This window comes from Phaseolus vulgaris, chromosome 6 (genome assembly GCF_000499845.2).
Source record: "Phaseolus vulgaris cultivar G19833 chromosome 6, P. vulgaris v2.0, whole genome shotgun sequence".
NCBI lineage: Eukaryota > Viridiplantae > Streptophyta > Magnoliopsida > Fabales > Fabaceae > Phaseolus > Phaseolus vulgaris.
Window position 1 is genome coordinate 27,821,013 of NC_023754.2, and position 26,231 is coordinate 27,847,243.

Below are 26,231 nucleotides of genomic sequence, written 5' to 3' on the forward strand. Positions count from 1 at the left end.
AATTTTTTTTGGAAATATTAATCAAGTAAGTATCTTTCTAATAGAATAAGTTTTACAAGGGAGTGATTTGAAAAAAAAAATGTTATTTTTATGATAATTATTACAAGTAAAAATATTGTTTATAAATATGTATATAAAAAATGGATTTTATTTCTTTTAATTCAGGATCTTTCAAGTTTTAAAGAAGACATCTACAAAAACATAGTGTTGATTGTTTTATTGTTGAAATTTTTATTATTATTTTATGAAAAACAATCATTGTGCATTAGTCATAATATACCGTGAACTAAACATTGTAGGAATAATCTATATATATGTTACATTGTCTATGTTACCAAAGTATACATTTTTTCTTGGGTTCTAAATGTAATACATTAATATTAATCTTATCATAAACATTTCCAATGAATTACATTAAAATTTTCTTTATTTAAAAAGTTGAATTATTTATACTTCCTTCTATTTGAAATTATGTTTTAACATAAAATAGAGACAAAACTTGATGAAGAATGAGACCCAGTTAAAATAAAAGAAACCAAACATGCTTTAAAAGTGGTTGTTTTGATGGCGGAATAGATAAAGGACCATTCTGTGGATACCTGTGGAGAACAACATGAGCTTTTCTGACAGGAATGTCTTGGGTTGGCAGAAATAGTAATAAACATAACTCCTCTCATTTCATCATCCTGATGTGGGTCCCACCATCTCTCACTCTCCCAAGTCACAACAATGCTGTTCTTCACCAAGAATGGGTGCAAAATAGTATCATGGTGCATTCATCACACTGCCTCATATGCTACCATATCACATCAATGATCTGACGCAGAGTCAATGAATTTTAATTTTTTTCCTCTCTTACCAAAATAATACTTTTCATTTTCTTAAGTTTATTTCTCATATTGTACAAATTATACAACTAATATAGTATAATTGGGACATGATTTTGTTTTCTTAGTTTATGCAAAGAGTTTAACTTTTAGATTTAGATGTATGGAAAATATAAAAAGAGATATTTGATAAATTTAAATATATATCTCTCAAAAATCGATCATTCCGTGTATGTTTGAATTAATGTTTAAAATTTTGGATTTTGTTTTAAAAACTAAAAATTACAAAATAATTTCAACTTGAATGTAAATTATATATCACATATGACTTCATTTAACATCAAATCAAACATGGGCATAGTTAATTTAAGATACCCTTGATTTACGAGAAAATATTAAAAATTAAAAAAAAAGATGCACGTTGTTGTCAGTTCTCCACATATAGATTCACATGATGGATTCAATTCTTTCTTTTATTTTAATCAGTGATGGATTCAGTATCATCCTACTTTTTGGACCAGCCACCTGTGCCAAATCTAGGGCAGATGTTTCACTTTGAGCCCCCAATTCAAATCCAACCTCAACTTCTTGTTCTTCACTGCTTCATATTCACAAGTCATTGACCGATCTGGAAGAACTTCTCAAGCTCATTTGCAGAAGGAACTTGAGCTTGAAATTTTGAACAGATGCCAAATTTTAATCTGAGGAACTATCAAAACTTTTTTACCCTGTTTGGAAAATGTTAAGAGACTCCATTGCAATTAATCAAAAGGTTTGACTTACATGCTTTCATGATGGATTTGGTGATAGTGCATTAGACTTTAACTGCTATGGACATGATAAAATTGCAATATCAAAGTTGGATTTAAGGCACATCCAAAAATGTTTAAATGAGATTACAATCAAATTAAATTTTGAAAAATAATCCAGTAAAAAAAATGAAATTTGATTAACCATAAAGGATACTATAATACCATACATATTTGAGAAAACGAGGGGAAAATTCTTACTTTGCCAAATGTATATATATCAGTAACAACAGAAACATCAGTGATACTTGCAGTTGAAAGTGACCTAATAGTCACCTAATCCTATTGAACCAAGTATTCCAAAACCATTGCTCAATGTTCAAATGTGGTTGGTGTAATTGTTAAAGACTAACCGAATAACAGAACATTGGATATCAGGGGCAGGAATCACTCCTGGGTGTTCGTAAATCATTTTGCAAGTTACATGTGTTATTCAGCGTTTGTCATTTTAAAAGCCACGTTTTTCTTCTCTGTCCTTTCACATGTAATTTCTGAATGTCCTTACATGTCGTGCTTGCTATACTTGCAAGACAAGGGTTGCTATATCTCTTGAAACTTGATCTGAGTGTCTTGTTGGTAAGCAAGCACATATCTTCTAACTAAAAAGACCAAATATTTTGGATTTAATTCACACTAATGTTTGTCTCTATGGATTTAATTCACACTAATGTTTGTCTCTATGTATGCTAAATCAATTAATGGTTGCTCTTATTTTTCTCACTTTTATTGATGACCATTCTAAAAAGGTTTGGGCTTTTGTTTTGAAATCCAAAATTCAGGTACTTGATGTGTTCAAATATTTACATACAAGTGTTGAAAGAGATACATGTAAATTATTGAAATGTGTTAGAGCAGATAGTGATGATTAATCCACAAGTCTTTTTTTAAATTATTACAATGAGTATGACATTTGAGAGTGTTTGGCTGCAAAGCATCTATTCACATCCTTAAAAATGAAAGATCTAAACTTGATGGGAAGTCTAAACAGTATATTTTCCTAGGTTATGGTCGTGGTGATTTTGGGATCCGATTGATAAGAAGATTGTTAGAAGTCTAGATGTTATTTTTCTTGAGGATCAAACCATTGAAAATATTGGCAAGAAAGAGAAGCCAAAAGAGGTTACTCATGGATACATTGTTGTTGAGTAAGAACCTCCTACCGTAGTTGTTTATCAGAGAGAGATGTGAATGCAGATTTGGAGAATGAATTTGTGTACTCAACTTTTTTTCTATTTCTACTGTGAGACTTAGACTATTCCTAACAACTAATGAACATTAGGCGAAAAGTGCAAGGACAAACATTAGGATAGTGATAGATAAAAGACACAGACTCATTCATTTTTTGCATGATTATGCTTACGAAGTAACTCTAGTTAATAGATATATGTGGCAGTGAAGACTTCAAGTATGTCAAACGGTTCAAATTTCATCGCATTTGAAAAGCATAATCACTTGAAAGAAAAAGTAAATCATAAAAGGAAGAGCATTTATAGAGTTTACAATTTACATGAATACATCAATGATGCAATTGATTAAAATATCTTTGTCCTGTTTCCGTGCCAGATTTGTTAACAGCATTACACAAGAAGTACACCAAACAAAAGAAAGTGTGAAATTTATCTCAATCCAGAATTCATCTGATGTACATACTTGTTCTCAAAGTGCTGAAGAATTGCAAACTAAAATATTTGAAGGATTCTTTTCTCTGTGTATTAAAAAGGAAACAATCAATAGATCATGGATAAAGTAATCACTTATACCAGTTAACATAAAAAAATCCTGATACCATAAGGATCATTCCTCGGATCAAGAAGAAAGAAGTTGCGAAGACTAAACCAACATGAAAAAAGACACACAGTAGTAGCCGATATACACTTCTGTAGGGCAGGTTAGGAAATCTTGATTCCACCGAAAGCGCCACTAATCCAGAATTATTGATCACAAAAAAATGACTTTGATTTCTCTCTAATCAATACAGTATCACCAAAATGAACAGGGTTCAGAGCTTGAAGCCACCTGCTGGAAACAAAATTCAATAGAAAGGAAAAAATAAATAATAAAGACAGGATAATTTATAGAAAGTAAAAAAGAGAACTGATGTTTTGGTCTTCAAGCATTGTGTTTACGTTGTTTCTAGTCCTATAAATGAAACTTACATCAGTTCTTTACTGTAGAATGTTATATTTGGTTCAATCAAGAACTAAATGTAATCTTTCAAAATTGATGCGATTGTACTCTTTTTGAGGGATTGATGTAATATAATTGATTGAGTCAAATTTAAAGGTTGACGTGCTCAATTGACCTAAAGAAGTTTTGGTCTTCAAGCATTGTGTTTATGTTGTTTCTAGTCCTATAAATGAAACTTACATCAGTTCTTTACTGTAGAATGTTATATTTGGTTCAATCAAGAACTAAATCAAGAACTAAATCTAATCTTTCAAAATTGATGCGATTGTACTCTTTTTGAGGGATTGATGTAATATAATTGATTGAGTCAAATTTAAAGGTTGACGTGCTCAATTGACCTAAAGAAGTTCGAAAGTCTAAACCGATGTAAATCCAATCTTTTGGGATGAAAACATTACCTAGGTTGAAATCTAAAACACTATACCAAATGTTTACTTATGATATTAATGCCAAAATTACATAAGGTGAGAAGATCATACCATAAGCGTAACTGAGAAAACAGGGCACCTAAAGCTTGAACTATAACATGATATTGAGTTTCATGTCTAAGATTTAGTGCTGAGATTTATGCGTCGGAAGTTCCTGCAGAGAAAGTTAAATGTGAATTTTAATCTTTGCGCTGCCAGAGTTGAGTTACACAAATTTGGACAAAAGGATTAGCAAGGTTACCTGAGAATAGCGTACATGATCATGATGCAAATTTGAAGTTTTCACTATTGTTTCCCACTTGAGATTACCAGATGTTGCATTACAATCATGCCTTTTAGCTTGGGTTTGAGTACCTTGACTTGAGTGCAGGAAAGAATTCTTCACAGACACTAAAGGCAGGGCACGCCAAAGCCAGGACTCGGAAGGTGATTTTGGTAATGGTGGAGGAAGAGGAGACACGACAGAGTCAGCACAATATTTTCCTGAATCGTTAACTAACACAATTTGCTGGGCATTGATCTTTGAATCTTCAACAAATGTCCCTTGCACAAGTGACAAGGACTCGGGTTCTTGGCTAATATTTTGATCAGTTGTCAATCCTTCAGTTTTTCCTTCTTTGGCTGTGAGATTCAAAATTCTAAACAAACTGGGTGGAATGGAATCCAAAGAATTTAACACTTCAGTATCAAATGTGGCCTTTTCTTCCACAGCACATCGTAATTGTTTCATATCTTGAGAAGATCCTATGGAGGAATAACTTTCTTTCCCCCTTCTTCTCTCTAAGTCTGCAATCATAGTATCTACCCTCCGTGTGTTATCCAAAGAACTTACATTTGAAGATGGTAATTTCGCTGTGCTGACTGTATCTATGTACAATGTCTTTTCGAGTGTGAGACTTCCTGAATATGAAGTTCTTTTGTTTCCTTGGGACAGCACATCTTGAACAGTTCCAAGCACACCGCTGTGAAATTTCACCTTGCTAAACTTATAATTTTCAGCCTCTTTAGAATCACCAAGCAACTTGGCGCCACGAAAGGGAGATTGAGGTCTTCGAGAGGGAGATATACCAGTAGCAGCTGCTCTTGAGCGACGGAAGGGAGAGAGTCTACCTGGAAGCAACTCACCAGAATAGGTAAATCTGTTTGATTCACTAGTCAATTTCTTTTTACCCTCTTGCTTGTCAGGTGATGCTGCCCTAGAGCTTGATTTGTTCTTGTGAATTGCGTCCCAAGCCTGCGGAAAAGATTCATGATTGGAAGTAAATATGTCAAACAAAACCACTTGAGCTTGCTGATTCAGGGTTGAAGTGTGAAAAGTAGTTCCGTTTTTCTTACCTTCTTTACAGCTGGAACTGGGCTAAAAGATCTAATATGAGAAGTTTTGTTAGGTTTCACAACCTCACTGGCTGAAGGCAAGGAAACCTGGTTTTTCATTTTGATCGCAGCCACAGGATTCAATAAGCACAGTGAATTCCTAATATGTAATTGAGGTAACAACCCGCAGCCTTTAGCTGCAATATCAGAAGAGTTGTCGCATTCGTTACCATCACCTTCGTCTTCACTTTCTTCCTCTTGACCGTGGCCATGGTATGGTATAATAGCAGTGTTATGCCTATTAGACAATGGCTTCTTTTCCTCGCGAATCAATTTGCTAACATCTCTAGGTTGTTGTTCTACTAGTACAGATTGCTTTTTTGAAGAATATTGAGAAGGCTGTAAAGTCATGGCCTTTGCAGCAGGCAAGAATCGGTTCATCATGAAGTCTCTAGTTTGTTGATCAGTGGAAAAGGTTCCAGACTTGTTTGCGCTCATATTTTCTAACCCGCTTACACCACTCACACTACAGTTCATGGAGAATGATTCTGTGTGTGACAGTGTTTCAAGGGCGTCAGAAAAAGCATCATCATCATCATCATCATACTTCACATTGGACCTTCTGCTCTCAACTATTTTCTCTATCTTCTCTGTTTTTCTCTCTTTCACAGTGTCTACTTTAGCCACACTGACGCTGAAAGACTTGGATTTATTTGAGGACTTGAATTTGTTTGCAGCTTTATTTTCCCTTTCCAATGGTTGTTTGGTAGCATTGGTTGAATTTCCTGGAGGAAGCCTTGGGCTTGGAGTGATTGAAGTGGCCTTGGGAGGATGAGGCTCAGATCCACCATTGCCCTTGCGTCTTCCAGGGATATGCTCCCAATTGAAAGGAACTGCAACTGGTTTTGTTACCTGATCCAAGGTCGCGTCTGATTTGTGGTATGGAAGACTGTGGCGTTTCTCTAGAATCTTCTTCCTTGCTTCAGTCAAGGACGGTGATGTGGCAGAACCACGTCTCACAGACATGAGAGGGGCATTAATATTCAATTTCCTTTCCGCCATTTTGTTTCCAAAATTTAACAACAGTACAGCCCCTCCCAATCACAAGTTCACGATTCAGGACGAATATCATACACTAATCTTCAGCAGCAGACCTAAATGATTAGATAATAAACCTCCTGCCAATCACCAAAACCTGAAAACAAGACACAGATACTGATTACAAACAGTTTAGAATAAGTACATAAACTTCAATTCAACAGGACTTAAAATGAGAAAAGAGAACTAACACACATATACAGTTCCAGAAAAAATTAAGATCGAAACCAAGGGATCATAAGAAGACTTATTTTCTCTCCTCTATAATCCAAACAACAAATAAGCGAAAACATCAGCGCAATGACAACACGAAACACCTTAATCCGTCAAATTTAATGACCCTAATAATATTACTGAAAAAGAACATAATTGAGTTGAAGTGACCACGAACTAAAAATGAAACCTGGTCTCAGAAGCAACCAGAAAGAAGGAAGTGGTTTCAACGCTAGTGAGCAAGTAATGTAAGCTTTTTGTGAAGCCGAAAATGAGAAAATAATGAAAGGAGGAAGGAATGAAGATGTGGAGGTGAGAAAGATGGAAGGGAATGGTAATGGATGGTTGCAAAATTATGTGAATAGTGGAATGAGTATGACGTAAGGAAAATCAAACAAGATTGAAGCTGATAGATAGAGACACGAGTTTTTAGCTTCTATTGTTTTTGTTTCAATGTATTTCATCAGTTTACGGTGTGGCAGTGTCTGACTGGCGAAACATTAGCCAAAATAATGGATAGTTATTGGACTCAACTCCCAACATCACTTCGTAATAACACCCACTGCTCTTTTTCGATTGGTTCAACTATTTGTATGTCCAATTATCAATCCTCGTATTTGTATATGGTTTTTTTTTTATTTTAATAAAAGTGAGTAATTTCGCAATGCACATTTGTCATAGCAATAGATGAAATTTGAGAGTGTGATTGAAAGGTTTAAATTAAAAAGTGATGGGTCACGGATGCATCGTGAAGAACAGTTAGTAGTAAGAAAGAGTCCTAACTCTAATAAGTAGGTTGTGGACCGACCATATTTAAAGTAGACAACTCTTCTCTGTGAGTGTCCGATTCCACGTTGCACTTAATCATCATATCATTTTCAATCATTTCATTTTCGCCCTAACAACATCTTCCTCTAAGAACAAATTAAATTAAACCAATAACACATAATACTGTAAATAACTATAAAAACACAAAAACATAAAGCCACAAACCTACTTTTATCTTATTTCATCTTTTAACTTTCTGTGTGCTAGTAAATAAATAACAAATATTATTTTTCATGAATTGAAGGTGGCAGATTTTGATATCACCATATACAAATTTGATAGTGAAACAGTGAATAGTTTTAGGAATAAACTAATTCAGAAAAGCTGAAGTAAATTAATGTGTATAATGATGTAAACACATTTATCAGTTATCATAATGTTAAGATTAGTAAATGTTAAATATTGTTCTCTCTTGAATAAAAACGCATGGGTTGGGGGATCTTATGATCATCATCACATCACGGTCGTTGAAAGGTTTCGAGATTTTCCGTTTTCTTAAAGGTCAGGATAGTGAATAACAATTATAATTGATGGTTCTTTTTCATTGCAATCAAATTATTTCGCTATCATTGAAAAAAAATGTAAAATATATATATATATATATATATATTATATATATATAATGTATTTTGGTCTTTATTTATTTTCTTTTGCTTTTTCTATTGATTTTTTAAAATACCCGTTTTATCCTCTACGTGATTTATAAAATATTTTATTGAGAAATAAAAAATATTTAAATAAAATTTAAAAGACAAAAAGTAATGCATTTCAAAATTAGAAAACCTAAACTCAAAGAAAATCTTTAAAGAAATTAAAATTGAACTTTGTGTCAATCACATTTATCCATTCTATTAAATACAATTTTACTTATGACTAAATATGTTCTTTAAACTTATTTTCTACATATCTGCAAATATACTGAAGAGAGAAACTTGCGAAAATTTAGAGAAAATATTTTATCATAAGCGCTAGTCTATATTTTTAAAATTTTCTCACATTTTGTCTACTCTATACATAAATTTTAATTTATTAATTCAAAATAAAAAATTTAATTTTCCTTTAATCATTAATTATTTATTTCACTTAAATTTATTTTTTCTACAGCTATTGGCTATTAAAGTTACATGGATGAGATTACAAAGTTTTTTTTCATAAAATATATACAAAAGTTACATAATAAGCATGACTAAGTCATAGACACTTGATAACATGGATGAGATTAATTATAAGAAGATCAAAATGAATGAAACAATAAAAATAAAAGAAAAAGAAACATTTAAGTACTAAAATAAAATAAAATAAATGTATTAATTTATAATTAAAACACAATATTTTACTTCATCAAGTTTGTTAAGCTAAGTTGAAAAAAAATATCCAAGAATCAAATTAATTATAATTAATGTAAATAAAAATCAATTAATCAGATTGTTCCCGGGTTAAGGTCCAGGGAACTATTGAGATCACTTCTTCTTTCTTACTGAGTCTTCGGTCAGATTGCATTTTAGTTTCCCTCCTTGTAAGCTCCTTACTCGTCTCACCCTCAATCTTCTCGTAGTTAAGGGATGGTACCTACAAAAGGGCACTCTGATACTCAAGTCAATAAATTCATCGTTCGATTGTAGCATTGTATATGATGATGTACCTGAATCTTGGAATGTGTTATTTATATTATTTTAATGGTCTTTCTTATTGGGTAAAATTAGGGAGTTGGACCATGTTTATGAATACATTACCTAACTCTTAATCGTGGATTAACTTCACTGACTCTGCTTAAACATAACTGCATTTGAGATGTTGATCGATCTACTAATAAGGACCTTAGCATCGGTCAGAACACTAATGAGATTTATGATCCATCGCACTCACGGGTACACAGATAAATATTAAGTTATTTATTCATTTCACTTGAATTTAAAGTTGATCGGTTGATTTGATCATAATCGTGCATAAACTACCACACATGAGCAACTTCAGAGAATTGTATCATGAAATGACATAAGTAATCACTTTTTGTAACAGGGTATTTCATTTTACAAGTTGACTTGTTCTAACATAAAAGTTGATGGAAAAATCCACAGTGGTGTGTAAGTAGCAGAGTGTATGTGAAATTAAATCCCTGACCATTGACTATGATATACATAACTCAATAGAGTAGAGACATTTATTAAAAGAAAAAGAAAGAAAAAGAGAGTCCTTAGATCACGGGACAGAGATTGGGTTGGGAACATGAATGATATTAGAAAAAGGGTTCTTGCGTCCCACGAAGATGGGTCCCTTTATGGTTTCTGTCTGCCATACTTGACTTCCCACTTCCCTCACTCTTATCTTTCTTCTTCATTCCAACCACTTTCCGCTTTCTCATCCACCCATGTGCACCACAAAACTCCACACATTCAAATTCTATATTGCACACATTGTGGAATTTAAATCTAATTATGTCCCTGATTATCGCTTAATTCTCTTCTTATTCCTTCAATTCCGCACTTTCAAATACAATGTCTCTCTTTATGTCAATTTTACCCATAATAAAATACACAATCAAAATATATCCCCATTTTCATCTCCAATTCTTATTTATTTTCCTTGACTTCATTAAAGTTATTTTAAACCGTGAATTGAGCTAAGTGAAGTTTCAAATTTTCCGGCTTAACGGATGGGACTAAACGTAGCATGTATTCTCTAAAACTACTATCATAAACTAGTTGAAATAGCTTTAATATTTAGTCATGCTAATTTAAAAGCTAACAAGGTGAGATTTTTTAATAGAAAAATGTTATTTTAACAATACAAAAATACCAGTTTATAATATGTTTTGATTAATATAATTTTAATATTATTTTATTTTAGCAAAAAGTTGTTATTTTTTTCTAATTATATTCTCTGATATATGATTCTCAGTATATCAACACTTTTTTTAATATATCTACTTAAGTAAGTTATTAAAAGTTCATTTATTTACCCTGCCGAATATATTAATAGTGTAAGGCATTCATTTTCTGCAAAATAATTAAACATGGTTTAAATTTCAGTTGAAAGAAGTGCCCACGTTTATATTGATTGTCCATACACTACTTCTTATGGACAGAAATTTGTAAAAGAACTTTAATTTTGTCAAGTATATTTATGACAACCTTTAATTTTGTTAAGTATATTTATGACACTATTTAAACGTATCAACTTTGAGATTGACAACGTTGCAAAATACATTAACTATAATATCTTAGAGTGCACTTCTTATTGGTTGCCTTTCACTAATAAGTTGGCGACTAGTACAATTGTAACTTATGGCTAAGACTTTTACTAAGATGCCAATTTAGAGTTGAATTTTTCCTTATTCTAAACTTATGTAACATGATTTTTTTCTATTCCACACAACATATGTTTACTTTTTTTTTCGTGTTCACCATTAGAGTTTGCTATGAATTAAATGCAGTTGGATTTTTTCTATGCATAATCCAAATTGTATTTAATTTAATTAGACTTAAAACTTGGCTTGGTTGAAAATTGAACTTTAGGTTGCATGGAATATTTTCTTTAACTAAATTCCATTCGATTTAAAATTGTGAATGGTTGGCTTATTAAATTATATAGATTAATGGTGAGAAAATGTAGAGTTGAAATATACCAATAGAAGATTGATAATGATGCCCTGACTAGTCTGTAAAATTATTACAGACTAATTTACAATTATAGAAAGGATTATTTATCCATTGAGAAGAAATAAGGAATTAAATTTCCTCAATGTTATGTGAAAATTATTAAATATTTACATAAATTTTATTTTGCTTTATTATATAAGTCCTTTGGTTGGCTTGAAAACGCAACCACCACGTGAGGTTTAAAAGGTCTGAAGAAAGAGTTAGCAGTAGCTACGGCTACAAAAGCTGGTGTCTTTGGCACTCTAATGTGATAGAGCCAATAGACTTCTTTAAAAATCAAAATAAAGCCCATGCACCATCTAATGGTACCAATAACACAATCTAATAAAATTATATTTTAAATATAGAATTGTTTTGAATTTATTATACATAGTTTATACTGTGATCTTATGTTTTTTTAATATTAAAAAATATTTTTAAAAAATTAATTTAGACATAGAAATTAAAAATATAAGTTTAAAGAAATAACTAGTAAAAAAATTAAGCATTCAGATAAAATAAAAACGATAGTGGCTTGATATGATTGATAAATGTTATTTTACAAATTCTTAAATCAAGTTAAGAAATATAATTTAAAAGATTAACTATTAAAAATAAAATTAAATGTTCAATATATAATTTAATACATGTGATTCAAAGTGCATGACTCTTAAAACTACTAGTGTTTCAAAAAGATTATGTTCTAAACAGGTTAATAGGCGACTTAAACCCAAAACATTGAAGGTAGTCAAGAACCAGTGTGCTCTTAACCTAATGTGTAATCTATTTACTTAGTATATATGGAGTCAGTCTTAACCCTGTATCTTCCGTTATGATTCTCTCTTTACTGCCTCGTTAATGCTAATTAATTCAAATTCTTGTCCTATTTTATTTCCTTTACATTATTCATTTACATCGACCTCCTACCTAAATGACCAAAGGTTGGCCGAAGGCCCATAACCCAACAGATTACTTTAAAAATATTTCAGTTTGTAAAAAATGTTATGAATCATCTTATTAAAACATATTTTCACTTCAGGAAGCAAAGTTAAACTTATAATACTAAGATAGAATTGGTATCATGTCTTGAGTAAAAAAAATAACGAGTTAATAAAAAAAAACTTTTACTTTATATTAATATGAAATTAAAATTTATAAAACATGGGCAATGAATAGATACAAAAACTTGAAAAAAAAAATAAAACATTTTTTTAGCCAAATGATTCCATAAACACCTTGGTAAAATAAGTTAACTCTCCAACATAATTATTGAATCTGAAAAAACATGCTGGTTTCCAATTACGAGACATGAAAAAGTAAAATCATGTTCTAGGGGGGAAAAACGCACATTAGGACCTCACTGAATTTAGAAGAAATAATTAAACTCTTTGTAGCCCCAAATGTAGCATTGGAGAGAGAACTACATACATGAGTGAGTGTTGGGTATAAAAATAGGTAAATCTAAATACTTTATACCATTTGAGCATAGATTTAGGAAATCTAGCTCTTTATTCAAAAACTTAAAAGTCTACTGCTTTTCTCCATATTTAATATGTGCAAGTTTAATGTTCACAAGCTTTTGGCGAATCTTTTTCCTTTTGGAACGATTAACAGATATAAAATCAAAAACAAGTTTTAAGATTGTGGGAAAGAGTCAGAAACAACACTTTTAAGAAGCAAATGTACAAAAAATTTCAGTTCTTATTTAAGAAGATTGAAATACTGCAGAAGCAACAGTTAAGATGAAAAACTGGTGCATTTTGTAGAGACGAACTGAGAATGCGTTGTACTACAGGGTGGGTTGTGTTTCAATCATTGACAAAGATGGGTGAAGATGTGTAACTGTGTCTGTGGGAGAAGAATAAAGACAAATTCTTCCCCAAACTCCATATCTTTTTCAGGTGTGTAATATTTTTTTTTTAATTTTTTAAGTGGTGAGGTTGCTTGTAGCAAACATTCATGGTTCAAATGTTTTCTGATACTTTTATTAATGGTGATCGTGTTTTTGGTAGTTTATTTTTTAAAAGTTTTTTGGAAATCATATTACTTGAAAAATAATACAAAATTTTTAAAAAAATTATCTAGTATCTTGATATTGTGAAGTGTAAAATATAATGAATCTTTTTTCCAACTCAAACGATAGACAAATTTTTTATTGAAAAAAAAATGAAAATATTGCAACTGAAAGTATGATTTTTTTTTTAAAACTTTTACACTTCATATAAAAACTAAAAAAAGTATGAAGCTGGAGGGAGAAGTGACCAGAATAAAAGAGAAATTAAAAAAAAAGTGTATATAGTATTATCCTTAGGCAGTTTCTTGCTGCACTCCTACGTTTTTCTTCCTGCACCCCCATAGTGTAATGCAAAGACAAAAATATCTCTATTATTTTTTAAAAATTCCAAAATACACATAAGATCCACACTACTCTTTCTTCTTCTGGACAATGCAATTCGGTAATTTTACAGAATGGGAAATCCGCTTTTATTTTTTGTATTCTGGATTGGAAAATCCATAAATCTTCTGGATTGGTGAATTTGGTAATCTTCTAGATCCATCAATCCATAACAAAAATTAGATTTCCGAATTTAGCAATTCGGAAATCAACAAGTTGCTTTCGAAACACCCATTTATTTGAAAAAGAACACGAATCACTTCTGGATTGATGAATCCGTAGTACACTCCCAAATTCCAATATCCCGTAACCTAAAAAACTCTAGTTTTTTCAAATAAAAGGTGAAGGTCAGTTTTGGAATTTATTTGAAAAAGAACACGAATCACTTCTAGATTAATGAATCTGTAGCACACTCCCAAATCCCAATATCCTGTAACCTAAAAAACTATAGTTTTTTCAAATAAAAGGTGAAGGTCAGTTTTAGAATTTATTTGAAAAAGAACACGAATCACTTTTGGATTGATGAATCCGTAGCACACTCCCAAATCCCTAATATCCTGTAACCTAAAAAACTCTAGTTTTTTCAAATAAAAGGTGAAGATCAGTTTTAGAATTTACAAAATTGTGGGGGTTGCAGGAAGAAAAACGTAGGGGTGCAGGAGGAAGAAGCCCTATCCTTATTATTTACTTTTTTTTTCTTAAAAAAAATACCTAAAAGAGCAAAAGAGACCTGGTGAGAAAAACCAATGGGCTGACATTGGCCCATAATTCCAATAAGCAAGATTACTTTTTTTTTCTTTAATTAAAAACGTTTATTTTAATGAGACAAAAAAGAATTGTCCTTTTGAAAGAGCTTTTAATTTCTTTTTAGTTAATTATAACAGTTTTAGTTTTCTTAATTATAACAAACAAACCTAAATAAAATAGAATGCAATGTAGTATTTTAAATTAATATTGTTATAGAAAAAAATATTTAAATAATATAATTTAAATTATTTATTTTATGTATAAACTAATGATAAAAATGATAAAATTGAGTATTCATAATTGTTCCTCTGTACTTATACTTCACTGATTAATATGAATAATTGGAAGTTTTAACATTGTTATAGTGCAATATAAGTGAATTTGTGAGTATCAATCTTGTAGAACGACAACACTATAAATCCAAATACTCAATTTTCAAACTTAATAAAAAAATTATACAATTTTCTTTTATCAATTTAGAATGTCAAATATACTTACTTACAAAAGTTGTTTTCAGAAAGATTTTTATTACTATATATGTTTTGTAATTATTACTATATATATTTTATAATTGTTAGAAAGACACTGTAGCTAACTGGATTAGTTAGCTATTTTTTTTTACCAACGGATGAAATATTTGATTTCGATTTCTCTCAAAAAAAATATTTCTTATTTTACAAAGCATATTCATGATATTGAAAATAAAGTATTACAAAATATTCTTATGATACTCTTTCTTAGCATAAACGCATATGAAACAATTATTATATAAAGCAGAAGAAGTAGTTAACTATGTTTTGCAATAGAGAGGAGGGAAAGAAGTAAATTCAAAGCATTGCAGCCAAAGCATTCCTCATCTGAAGGTGATGAGATGTCTTTTTTGTTACTTCTAATTTAGTCCATGGTAACTTGTGACTTCCCAACTTCTTCTTCTTTGCAGCAACTCCGATCAAATCTCCATGGTTCTGCATAACACAAATTTACGAGTATATTCAGAAAATTGGAAATCTCATACCTTATGAAAGAGACTAGAACATAGATATGATATCTCATACCTGGAGACAGAGTCCATATTCAATAACACAAATGGGGAAATCACGAGGACAACAATAATCGCTTCCTTGGCAACACACACCATTCTCAAATTCACAGCAACCATAAACGAAGCAGAAACCAGAAAACCCATAAAGGCAACAACATGTCTCAGAAGCAGAACAATATGAGAAATCTCCACATCTAATTGGTGGAGGTGGTGGAGGTGGCGGCGGAGGTGGTAGTGGTTGCGGTGGTGATGGTGAAGGCGGTGATGGGGAACTACTTGGGGATGGAGCAGTAATCTCTTTGGTAGGGTAAGAGGCCATGTAATTGATTGCACACACTCCATATTTTAAATCAGTATTCCTTCTAATATAAATGTACCCTTCCATTCCCCATGAGGTTCCCCATGAATTCTTCACAATCCAGTAATCTTCATCATCCTCTGAGCCATAACCAACAATTAAAACTGCATGATCAATATCATCTGGATCACTTGAGCAATCTCCATCATAGATACCCTGTTCAAGAAAAGTGAAAATGACTAGTTTATGAATGCAAATTCCATTTTCTGGATTTTTCTTCTGCAATAGTGAAAGGTTGAATAACACTTACACCAGCGTATAGTTGGAAATCCAATGAAGAACCATCTATGGCAACACTGATAGGTTGCTTCGCTGTAGCACACAACAGAGAATTATCTGATTGTCCCACATCGGAGTAGCCATCAATGCTAACAACCTTTGTTTTCTCCTGAACAAGAAAAAATTCTGTAAATTAGATATATAAAATAGCACAAGAAGGAAAATGCAGGGTTTACTAGAGAAGACCTTGGTGACATTGCATCTAGCATCTACACCAGTGTATGGATATTCAGTTTCTGAGTCGATCCCACCATTGTGCATAACCCATTCAAAAGCATAGTCCATGAGGCCTCCATAACATCCCTCATTAGTACTATCACAGTCCACAAGTTCCTGTTCTGAAAGGCTAACAAGGTCCCCTGTCACAAGTGCATTTATTCCTTCTATGGCTCCAGTAGAAGAGAATGCCCAACAACTACCTAATAATACAATAACAAATACTTTCACTATATGCAAAATCGAAGAGCAAAACAAGAAGGGAAATTGGAGTAGTGGGTTTTGACAGCAGAGTATCCACACAAGTCACAACCACATAATTTATAAGTGTGTGTATAGACTGTATAGAAGCTTACCACAGTTTCCTTGGTCCTTCACACCAGTCACAACACCCTTCTTCCTCCAATCCAAAGTGTAAGGTGCATCTTCGCATGAGTCATCATTAACAGGCAAGCCATTTCTTTTGCTAAATGGCTTCTTTATCTTTGAAATAAACTTATGCTTGAACTCTTCATTGCTCATGTCAGCAAACCTGTTCAATCCTAGTCTGTGCCCGTAAGGATAAATTCGCTTTGCATTCTTCTCTACAATGTATTTCAAGTTCCTCTTGAAATTCTCCAACCTTAACTTTGCTTCTTCAGGGTGGTTGTAAAACTTAAGGTGCTCCTCCTTCCACCTTTGGAACAGCTCCACCACCCCTTCCTCTGAAGGAAACTTGTCAAGGTCGAGGGCCAATATGGAGTACTCACTTGGGAGACCATAGCACAGAAATTCCCATGAACCCCAGACAAGGAAGAGAACAACCAGTTGAGTTTTTAGTTGGCAGCCCATTTTCTTTCTTGTTTTTTTGATGACTTGATCCACCATCATCTTTGTATTCTATATATATATACAACATTACCAACCTGCCATTCAGCAACTTGATCCACCATTTTCCCTTTTGCTTCTTTGGCTTAGATAGAAAATCAGAAAGGTAGAAAAGAAAAGATCAAATAGCAGTGTAAAGTAAAGGGGCGATTTGATAGTAGTGTATGAATGAATTCCATCACTGACATCATTGGTAATGAGTGTCAAAATTTTGTTTTACTATTTCTACTAGTCCTATCAGTTGGATTTTGGGTCGGGTAATCTAACATTCAAAAACGAGCGTGTGTTGTGACTAGACTATTATTGACTGGTTGCTGAGGCATGGGACAAACAAATTTAGTACATGTTTGTATTTACGTTAAATGTGACTAAACAAGTTTTTTCAAAAGTAAAATTTACATTAATTTCGAAAAAAAACGTTGTTTCTTTTCTTTTTTTTAAAAAAATAAAGTTAGATTTAACGGAACTGAAATATAAACATGTCCTCAAAGATTGGTTAAAATTTATCGTATTTTCTTATTTGTTTTTATCTGTCAAAGTGTTAATTGAAATCACTCCAGTATTGATGTTAATTTTTATGATGAAAACTTGTAGACAACGAAAACAAATTAAAATATATCAAACAATGCAAAGGTTTATCTAAATATTAGGTAAAAATATAATAAATATAATTCTTGAAAATTTATATATTCTAAACATTTTTGGAAGATGTGAACTTGTTACTAAAAACACTTATCTGGTGAAAGCAATACAAAGAAAACTGTTTTGCTCATATCACCACCAGGCTGTAAAACAAGATTCAATTTGAAAACCTGATTTTCCTTCAAGTTAAAGTTTTCCATTATGATAGGTGTGGTACAGTTGAAAATATATAATGCATTAAAATAATTCCTAGCCAATACCATCCGAAGGTTGTATAACCCTAATGCATCAAGAAGGCTCATACTTTACACTTTGGGCAATTGCTTCATATTTTTTTTGAAATGATACATCTAAAGTGTTTCAGAATTTTTTTTTGGGAATATGTTTTTAGAATTATTTTTCTAGAATATGTTTTTGGATTTTATTTTTTGGAATGCATTTTTGTATTCCAAATTGTTTTTCAAGAAGAGAATTTTGGATTTCTAATTCTATACTAGAATTTTATTTTTGGAACACAAAAATCTATTCTATTTTGTCTAGAATGTATTTTTTACTTTCAGATTTTCAATTTCGGGATAAAGGATAATTTTGAAAATTCAAAAATTGATTTGGTGCAGGTAAAAAATCATTGGTTGTAGGAAGTAATTGCACCGAGTTGGAGTTTGGTCTGACCCAATTGATGTTCTTTTAAGGAATCGGGCCATAGTTGGGCTTCATTTTCTTCCTAGACTTTTCATTTTCATTCTTGCACCTCACATTTTAATTTTGTTTACGTTTCAAAATATTGTCCAGGTTATATTAAAACACTTTCTTATACCTAATCCGGATAATAAATAGTGAGGTGAGAGATATTTCGGAGTACATAATATAAAATAATGTCAAAGATTATAATTCTATGATATGGTCAAATATCTTTCATATTAACTATTTTGAAATATTAAGACATTTTGTAAATTTTCAAGATAATCACCATCAATATAATTTCTGATAAAACATTTCAAAATTAAATATATTCTGGAATGATAATTTTGCTATGTTGAAAAAATTAAGGGCAAAGTTGGAATGTTTTAAAAATGGGGTGCAGGAAGGAAACGGCCCAGGTAGATATAACTGAATTGGGCGGATCTGGGCCCAACAGCTTATGTCGGTTCCTCTCATCGCATAGCAATATCTGAATGTGTTTCTTCAACATTCACTCACTAACCTGCATAGGGTTTCTTTCTCCTTCGGTTTCCTTTCCATTTTGCGAATCCAAATCCATCAATCTTCAACCCTACCTTCCCTTCCTCCATTTCTCTGTGTGTGTTTGTGTTTAGGGTTAGGGTTTTAGGAGTTCCAAGCATAACCATGGCGTCGGTAGACCCCGAGATCGCGAAGACGCAGGAAGAACGGAAGCGAATGGAGCAGCAACTGGCGTCGCTCAACTCTGTCACCTTCGACACCGATCTATACGGCGGAAGCGATAAGGACTCCTACCTCACTTCGATCCCCGCCAATGAGGATGACGAGAATCTCGACGCCATGGATAACGAGGTTGCGCGCAAGCTCGCTTCCTACACCGCCCCCAAGTCACTCCTTAAAGACATGCCTTCCGCCCCCGAATCTGACGCCGACATCGGATTCCGTAAGCCTCAGCGCATCATCGACCGTGAAGACGATTACCGCCGCCGTCGCCTCAACCAGATAATCTCCCCTGAGCGCCACGACCCTTTCTCTGCCGGGGAGAAGACCCCCGACCCATCGGTGAGGACCTACAGTGATGTCATGCGCGAGGAGGCCCTCAAAAGGGAGAAGGAAGAGACTCTGAAGGCCATATCCAAGAAGAAGAAGGAGGAGGAGGAGGCTGCCAAGGCTGCTCCACCGCAACAGCAGCAGCAGAAGAGGAGGAACCGGTGGGACCAGTCGCAGGATGAGGGTGGTGCTGCAGCTGCCCCTGTGAAGAAGGCCAAAACTTCTGATTGGGATATGCCGGACACTACCCCTGGGCGTTGGGATGCTACCCCAACGCCTGGGAGGGTTTCAGACGCGACACCAGGGAGGAGGAACCGGTGGGATGAGACTCCTACCCCTGGTAGAGTTGGGGATTCTGATGCAACACCTGCAGGTAGTGTTACACCCCTCTTAAGTCCTCTTTTACTATATGTTCAATTGGTGGCGCACTAAATTTTTTTCTGGTTTGGTCGTTCCTGTGCAGGCGGTGCTACACCTGGTGCTACCCCTGCTGGCATGACTTGGGATGCTACTCCTAAGCTTTCTGGGATGGCTACCCCAACTCCTAAGAGACAAAGATCGAGGTGGGATGAAACTCCTGCTACTATGGGAAGCGCTACTCCATTGCCTGGTGCTACTCCTGCTGCTGCTTATACTCCTGGTGTTACCCCTGTTGGTGGTATTGAACTTGCTACTCCAACCCCTGGGGCTTTACAAGGCTCCATCACACCGGAGCAGTACAATTTGTTGAGGTGGGAGAGGGATATTGAAGAGAGGAATCGTCCGTTGACGGATGAGGAGCTTGATGCTATGTTTCCCCAAGAGGGATATAAGATTTTGGACCCCCCTGCTTCGTACGTGCCCATCAGGACGCCTGCTAGGAAGCTTCTTGCAACTCCTACTCCGTTGGGGACCCCTCTTTATCAAATTCCTGAAGAGAATCGTGGGCAGCAGTTTGATGTTCCGAAGGAGGTGCCTGGTGGATTGCCCTTTATGAAGCCTGAGGATTATCAGTACTTTGGGGCGCTGTTGAATGAAGAGAACGAGGAGGATTTGTCCCCAGATGAGCAGAAGGAAAGGAAGATCATGAAGCTTCTGCTTAAAGTGAAGAATGGGACACCACCACAGAGGAAGACAGCCTTGAGGCAGCTTACTGATAAGGCTCGTGAGTTTGGTGCCGGACCTTTGTTTAACCGAATCCTGCCATTGCTGATGCAGCCTACACTTGAGGATCAGGAGAGGCATCTTTTGGTTAAGGTGATAGACAGGGTTTTGTACAAATTAGATGAATTGGTTCGGCCTTTTGTGCATAAGATTCTTGTTGTTATTGAACCTTTGTTGATTGATGAGGACTACTATGCTCGTGTCGAGGGGAGAGAAATAATATCTAATCTCAGTAAAGCTGCTGGGCTGGCTACAATGATTGCTGCTATGCGGCCTGATATAGATAACATTGATGAATATGTTAGGAACACTACTGCTAGGGCCTTTAGTGTTGTTGCATCTGCTCTGGGTATACCTGCACTGTTACCATTCTTGAAGGCAGTTTGTCAGAGTAAGAAATCATGGCAAGCTAGGCACACTGGGATTAAAATTGTGCAGCAGATTGCCATTTTAATTGGTTGTGCTGTTTTGCCACATCTGAGATCTCTTGTGGAAATTATAGAACATGGTCTGAATGATGAGAATCAGAAGGTGAGAACAATCACTGCTTTGTCTCTTGCGGCCCTTGCTGAGGCAGCTGCTCCTTATGGTATTGAAAGTTTTGACTCTGTCTTGAAACCACTGTGGAAAGGTATTAGGCAGCACCGTGGAAAGGTGTTGGCTGCATTTCTGAAGGCAATTGGATTTATTATTCCGTTGATGGAAGCTCTGTATGCTAGTTACTATACTAAGGAAGTCATGCTCATTCTGATTCGTGAATTCCAGTCACCTGATGAAGAAATGAAGAAAATTGTTCTGAAAGTGGTGAAGCAATGTGTGAGCACTGAGGGAGTGGAAGCTGAATATATTAGAAATGATATCCTTCCTGAATTTTTCCGGAATTTCTGGGTTAGGAGGATGGCTTTGGATAGAAGAAACTATAAACAACTGGTGGAAACTACTGTAGAGATAGCAAACAAGGTCGGTGTTGCAGATATTGTTGGTAGAATTGTTGAGGATCTTAAAGATGAGAGTGAACCATATAGGCGAATGGTTATGGAAACTATTGAGAAGGTGGTTACTAACTTGGGGGCATCTGATATTGATGCACGGCTGGAAGAGCTTCTGATTGATGGTATTCTTTATGCCTTCCAAGAGCAGACCAGTGATGACGCTAATGTGATGCTCAATGGGTTTGGTGCAGTTGTAAACTCACTTGGGCAGAGAGTGAAACCATATCTTCCACAGATTTGTGGTACCATCAAGTGGCGATTGAACAACAAGAGTGCAAAGGTGAGACAGCAAGCAGCAGATCTCATTTCAAGGATTGCTGTTGTCATGAAGCAGTGCCACGAGGAACAATTGATGGGTCATCTTGGTGTCGTTTTATATGAGTATTTGGGAGAAGAGTATCCTGAGGTTTTAGGATCAATTCTTGGAGCTCTCAAGTCTATTGTCAATGTTATCGGTATGACAAAGATGACTCCACCTATTAAGGATTTACTTCCAAGGTTGACTCCGATTTTGAAGAATAGGCATGAGAAAGTCCAGGAGAATTGTATTGACCTTGTAGGGAGAATTGCTGACCGCGGTGCTGAGTTTGTACCAGCAAGAGAATGGATGAGAATTTGTTTTGAGCTGCTTGAGATGCTTAAAGCACACAAGAAGGGAATCCGTAGAGCTACAGTGAACACTTTTGGTTATATAGCAAAGGCCATTGGTCCACAAGATGTCCTAGCAACTCTGTTAAATAACCTCAAGGTTCAGGAGAGGCAGAACCGTGTCTGCACAACTGTAGCTATTGCAATTGTTGCAGAAACATGTTCACCTTTCACAGTTTTACCGGCTTTGATGAATGAGTATCGTGTCCCAGAACTTAATGTGCAAAATGGTGTGCTGAAGTCCCTGTCTTTCCTATTTGAGTACATTGGTGAAATGGGAAAAGACTACATCTATGCTGTGACTCCGTTGCTTGAGGATGCTCTTATGGACAGGGATTTGGTTCACAGGCAAACTGCTGCATCTGCTGTGAAGCATATGGCATTGGGAGTGGCTGGTTTGGGCTGTGAGGATGCACTGGTACATTTGCTGAATTATGTGTGGCCAAACATTTTTGAAACATCTCCGCACGTGATTAATGCTGTGATGGAGGCAATAGAAGGTATGAGGGTAGCGTTGGGAGCGGCCGTAGTTCTGAATTATTGTTTGCAAGGGCTGTTCCATCCTGCCCGGAAAGTTAGGGAGGTGTATTGGAAGATTTACAACTCTTTGTATATTGGAGCTCAAGATGCTCTTGTAGCATCGTACCCTGCCTTGGAAGACGAGCACAGCAATGTATACAGTAGGCCAGAGTTGATGATGTTCATCTAGTTGGATTTTGATTATTTAGTTTAATGATTTCTATCTCCAATGTATTTGGTAGGTTTCAATACTTCCTCGAAGCCATGTAAAGCGTTGTTGTCTGGACATTATTTTGTGTCTCTTTGAGATATTGTATCTCAGCAGATGATCTGTTATAGTAGCTAACTGAGGTTGAATGAAAGCCTTTCATATGTAGTCATTGCTTTCTATTTTCAAATACGGTTCATTAGTTAGATATGTTTTCTTTGGTTTCAATGGTTAGCTTTTGGTCATTGTATTCTTAGATAAAGAATCCACATTTGCTTTCTGCCAAAATGCTGGTGAGTTTGCGGAATACTCAATATCATGCATTCAAATCCAATATTGGGTTATTATTTCTGCGTAACATTTATTGGTATGTGATGAGGTAAATAAATCATTGGATGTGGTTCTGGTGGCATAAGTGATAAGCTAAGCATTCTTTCAGAATTCTAGAAATTCTTTTGACATGCTTTCATTGCTACATGTTGAAATAATTTTAGTTCTTCCGTGTCAGCAAATAATATTGTCCAATATAATATACGCCTCTTGTGAAACAACTCAGATGTTAAGCATATGTGCAGGTGTGCATGTCTATTAAACGTGTTTTAGGCAGTGTATGCGAATGACTGAAATTCCCAGTTTATAAGGCTGATCTGGTTAATTGTGCATATGATGTGGTCTTTCAGTAAAATTCTGGCTTTTGCCTGCGTGTTTTTTTTTAGTTGTTTGGTCTATTTGTTTACCCCGAATATGCTGTATTTATCGTTAACAATTAGACCGAAGCCTGGGATTATATATTTACGTTATTGAGAAGTGTAAGCAATATTTTTATTATTAAAATTTAATGAAGAAAATCGTCAGATATTTTATTAAATAAGAAATGAGAGGAAAAACAATAGTTTTAATTGAAAATAGTGTGTATTTGAAACTAAATATGTACAGGGTAAAGGTAATTAGGAGATATTATTTAGTGCACTTGTGATTGGCAAACAATTTAGAAAGCTGTTGGAATGGCGCTGGCTTACGACATTGATTGGCATGATTGAAAGATTGTAGACTGAAAAGTAATATTGACCAAAAAAAAAATGGGACAGTGGTAATTTCACAAAGAGTACTTTACACCTAAAAAAAAAATTAATATTTATAATAAAAAAAATTTAAAAAAATTATTCTTAATGAAAATATAAACAAAATAAAATGTAAAATTTTATTATTTTATTTTTAAATAATTAAAATATTTATATTTAGTGAGGTGTAGCGGGAGGAATGGTGTCAAATAATATTTTCCTTTCACAAATGTTCAGTTTGCACTTGGGCGTGTAAAATCAATTTTGGTTTAAAGTAAACTTGATATGTGATTCGTTTTTAAATATTTTTATTCTTAAAAACAAACCAGTAATACCACTTTATAATTTTTTTATTTAAGCAAAAATTAAATCAAGTAGTTTGAGTGCAAAATTCATAATTATTTCTTTTCATATTGAATCGAAGATATAAATATATATACCTAGTTAGTATTTTAAAGCAATTCTGAACAAGACAACATGAATTAAAAATACATTGCAACAGACAAAATGAATTAGATTTCATAATACGAAATAAACTCCATTGTTAATTCGATTTCAGTGAACAGATATATACAGTTAAGCATCTAGCAATCTTAGTCTATATAAGAACTAGTAAATCCATAAATAGACTTCTAACATTAACAACAACTCTCAACATAAAAAGCACAACAAATAAAGGTCATAATATAAAGAGAAACTAAGATATCTATAGCCTTAAATTTACTTACCCTTACAAACCATTTCTTCTGTGATCTTAGCCAATGACCTAAGATTGCAAGCTATGATAGTATTGGCAAAGGCGCACGTGTCTTCACTACTACTACCCGTCGGAACATCCACAACGTACGACTCAATCGCCACGGTCTTGCCCCCATGTTTCTCTTCTTCTTCATGCAAAGTAATCGTGGAACTGTAATTTGCAAGCCGGTGATCACCGCCAATGATGCTAAACTTCAAGACATGTTTGTCATCATCAAGGTTGTCTAACCTCTCCACACTGACACCAGCCGGTAACCCGGAAGTGACCATGATCTCGCGTACACTTCCAATGCCACCATCACCAGCAAGCATGGTGCACTTCTTCACAAAAAGCTTGTAACCTTGTGGGTTCTCAAAGCGCCTAATAAGGGACCATACCAGAGGTACAGGTGCGTCGATTGTTTGCACAAGGCTAGAACCACACTGGTTTGAACAGAGCTTGGAGGTGTGGTAGTTGTTAAGCATAGCTTTTACTGTTGGAGTCTCTAAATCCGGCTTGCAAAGCATCTACATCCACGGTTCTCACAGCAAAAGAAGTAGCTTTTGATTTTTTTGGGGGTTTCTGAAGGACCCTTTGCGTGTGCGCATTTATATATCTTTTTGCAGATTGTGAAGTCAGTAAATGAGAGAGCTTTGGGTCTTTAGGTGAGTAAGGGAGGAGTTGTTACCCTTTATTCTTCAGTAAGTTGAAGGCTGTAAGATCGAGGCTTGGCTGCTTTCACTTAAGTGCTTTGAGCAGATATTTTGGTGATAGTTATCCTTTGTTCTCCCTGTCGGTTAGGAATAGAATATCATCATTAAATTTAAATGACTCTTCCTTCCAATTGCCCCTTGGATAATGCCTTTAAAGTTATTTAAGAATCTTAAACAAAGTCTATTACTACAACACCTATGGTAGATAAGAAAAAGCTACAACTTCACTATTTCTCATTTCTATAATGAAGTGTCACTACTTCATCCTCAAATTTATAAGGTCGCTTTTTGTTGGTGTTGCCAAGAGAGTAATAGAATCTGCTCTGGCCATGTCTAAAAATATGTAAGATAGGAACTAACAGAAAGCCTTGTGCTTAGAATTGCACGACAGAAGATGACATTGAGGTGATGCAAGGTGTGATGGTAAGCTTAAGGCACTAGTTTTATCTTTATTGGGATGAGAGTAACCGCTGATTTGATTTTGTTAATAAAAAAGGAGAAGCATGTTCTAAAGTTCTGCAGTGGGTTTGAGGTCATTCCAACAGAGCCCGTAGTTTAGACTGAAACCGTGTGCTATAATAAAATACAT

At 34.4% G+C, this 26,231-nt stretch overlaps 4 protein-coding genes across 5 annotated transcripts; 1 reads left to right on the forward strand and 3 right to left on the reverse strand.

Annotated features, from left to right (window-relative positions):
• Window positions 1-3,225: 3,225 nt before the first annotated feature.
• On the reverse strand, window positions 3,226-7,469 carry LOC137832487 (uncharacterized). Of its 2 annotated transcripts, none has more exons than XM_068640680.1 (5): window positions 7,067-7,469; window positions 5,587-6,760; window positions 4,493-5,485; window positions 4,303-4,405; window positions 3,226-3,652 (listed from the first exon to the last, which is right to left on the reverse strand). In XM_068640680.1, exons 2-4 carry the CDS (start codon window positions 6,625-6,627, stop codon window positions 4,376-4,378), a joined length of 2,064 nt encoding a protein of 687 aa, XP_068496781.1. In that variant the 5' UTR covers window positions 6,628-6,760; window positions 7,067-7,469; the 3' UTR covers window positions 3,226-3,652; window positions 4,303-4,375. The 2 variants fall into 2 exon arrangements, with proteins under 2 accessions (XP_068496781.1, XP_068496782.1); XM_068640681.1 differs by having other exon boundaries at window positions 3,226-3,655; window positions 7,067-7,437.
• Window positions 7,470-15,193: 7,724 nt separating this feature from the next.
• LOC137832488 (low-temperature-induced cysteine proteinase-like) lies at window positions 15,194-17,451 on the reverse strand. The gene is made up of 5 exons (XM_068640682.1): window positions 16,736-17,451; window positions 16,350-16,582; window positions 16,135-16,272; window positions 15,540-16,040; window positions 15,194-15,449 (listed from the first exon to the last, which is right to left on the reverse strand). The coding sequence occupies exons 1-5, from the start codon at window positions 17,247-17,249 to the stop codon at window positions 15,312-15,314; spliced, it is 1,524 nt and encodes a 507-aa protein (XP_068496783.1). The 5' UTR covers window positions 17,250-17,451; the 3' UTR covers window positions 15,194-15,311.
• A 1,573-nt stretch (window positions 17,452-19,024) lies between these two features.
• LOC137832489 (uncharacterized) lies at window positions 19,025-23,297 on the forward strand. Its single transcript, XM_068640683.1, has 2 exons — window positions 19,025-19,992; window positions 20,083-23,297. Exons 1-2 carry the CDS (start codon window positions 19,236-19,238, stop codon window positions 23,109-23,111), a joined length of 3,786 nt encoding a protein of 1,261 aa, XP_068496784.1. The 5' UTR covers window positions 19,025-19,235; the 3' UTR covers window positions 23,112-23,297.
• A 1,394-nt stretch (window positions 23,298-24,691) lies between these two features.
• Window positions 24,692-25,937, reverse strand: LOC137832490 (abscisic acid receptor PYL12-like). The gene has a single exon (XM_068640684.1). It carries the CDS (start codon window positions 25,454-25,456, stop codon window positions 24,911-24,913), a length of 546 nt encoding a protein of 181 aa, XP_068496785.1. The 5' UTR covers window positions 25,457-25,937; the 3' UTR covers window positions 24,692-24,910.
• Window positions 25,938-26,231: the final 294 nt, after the last annotated feature.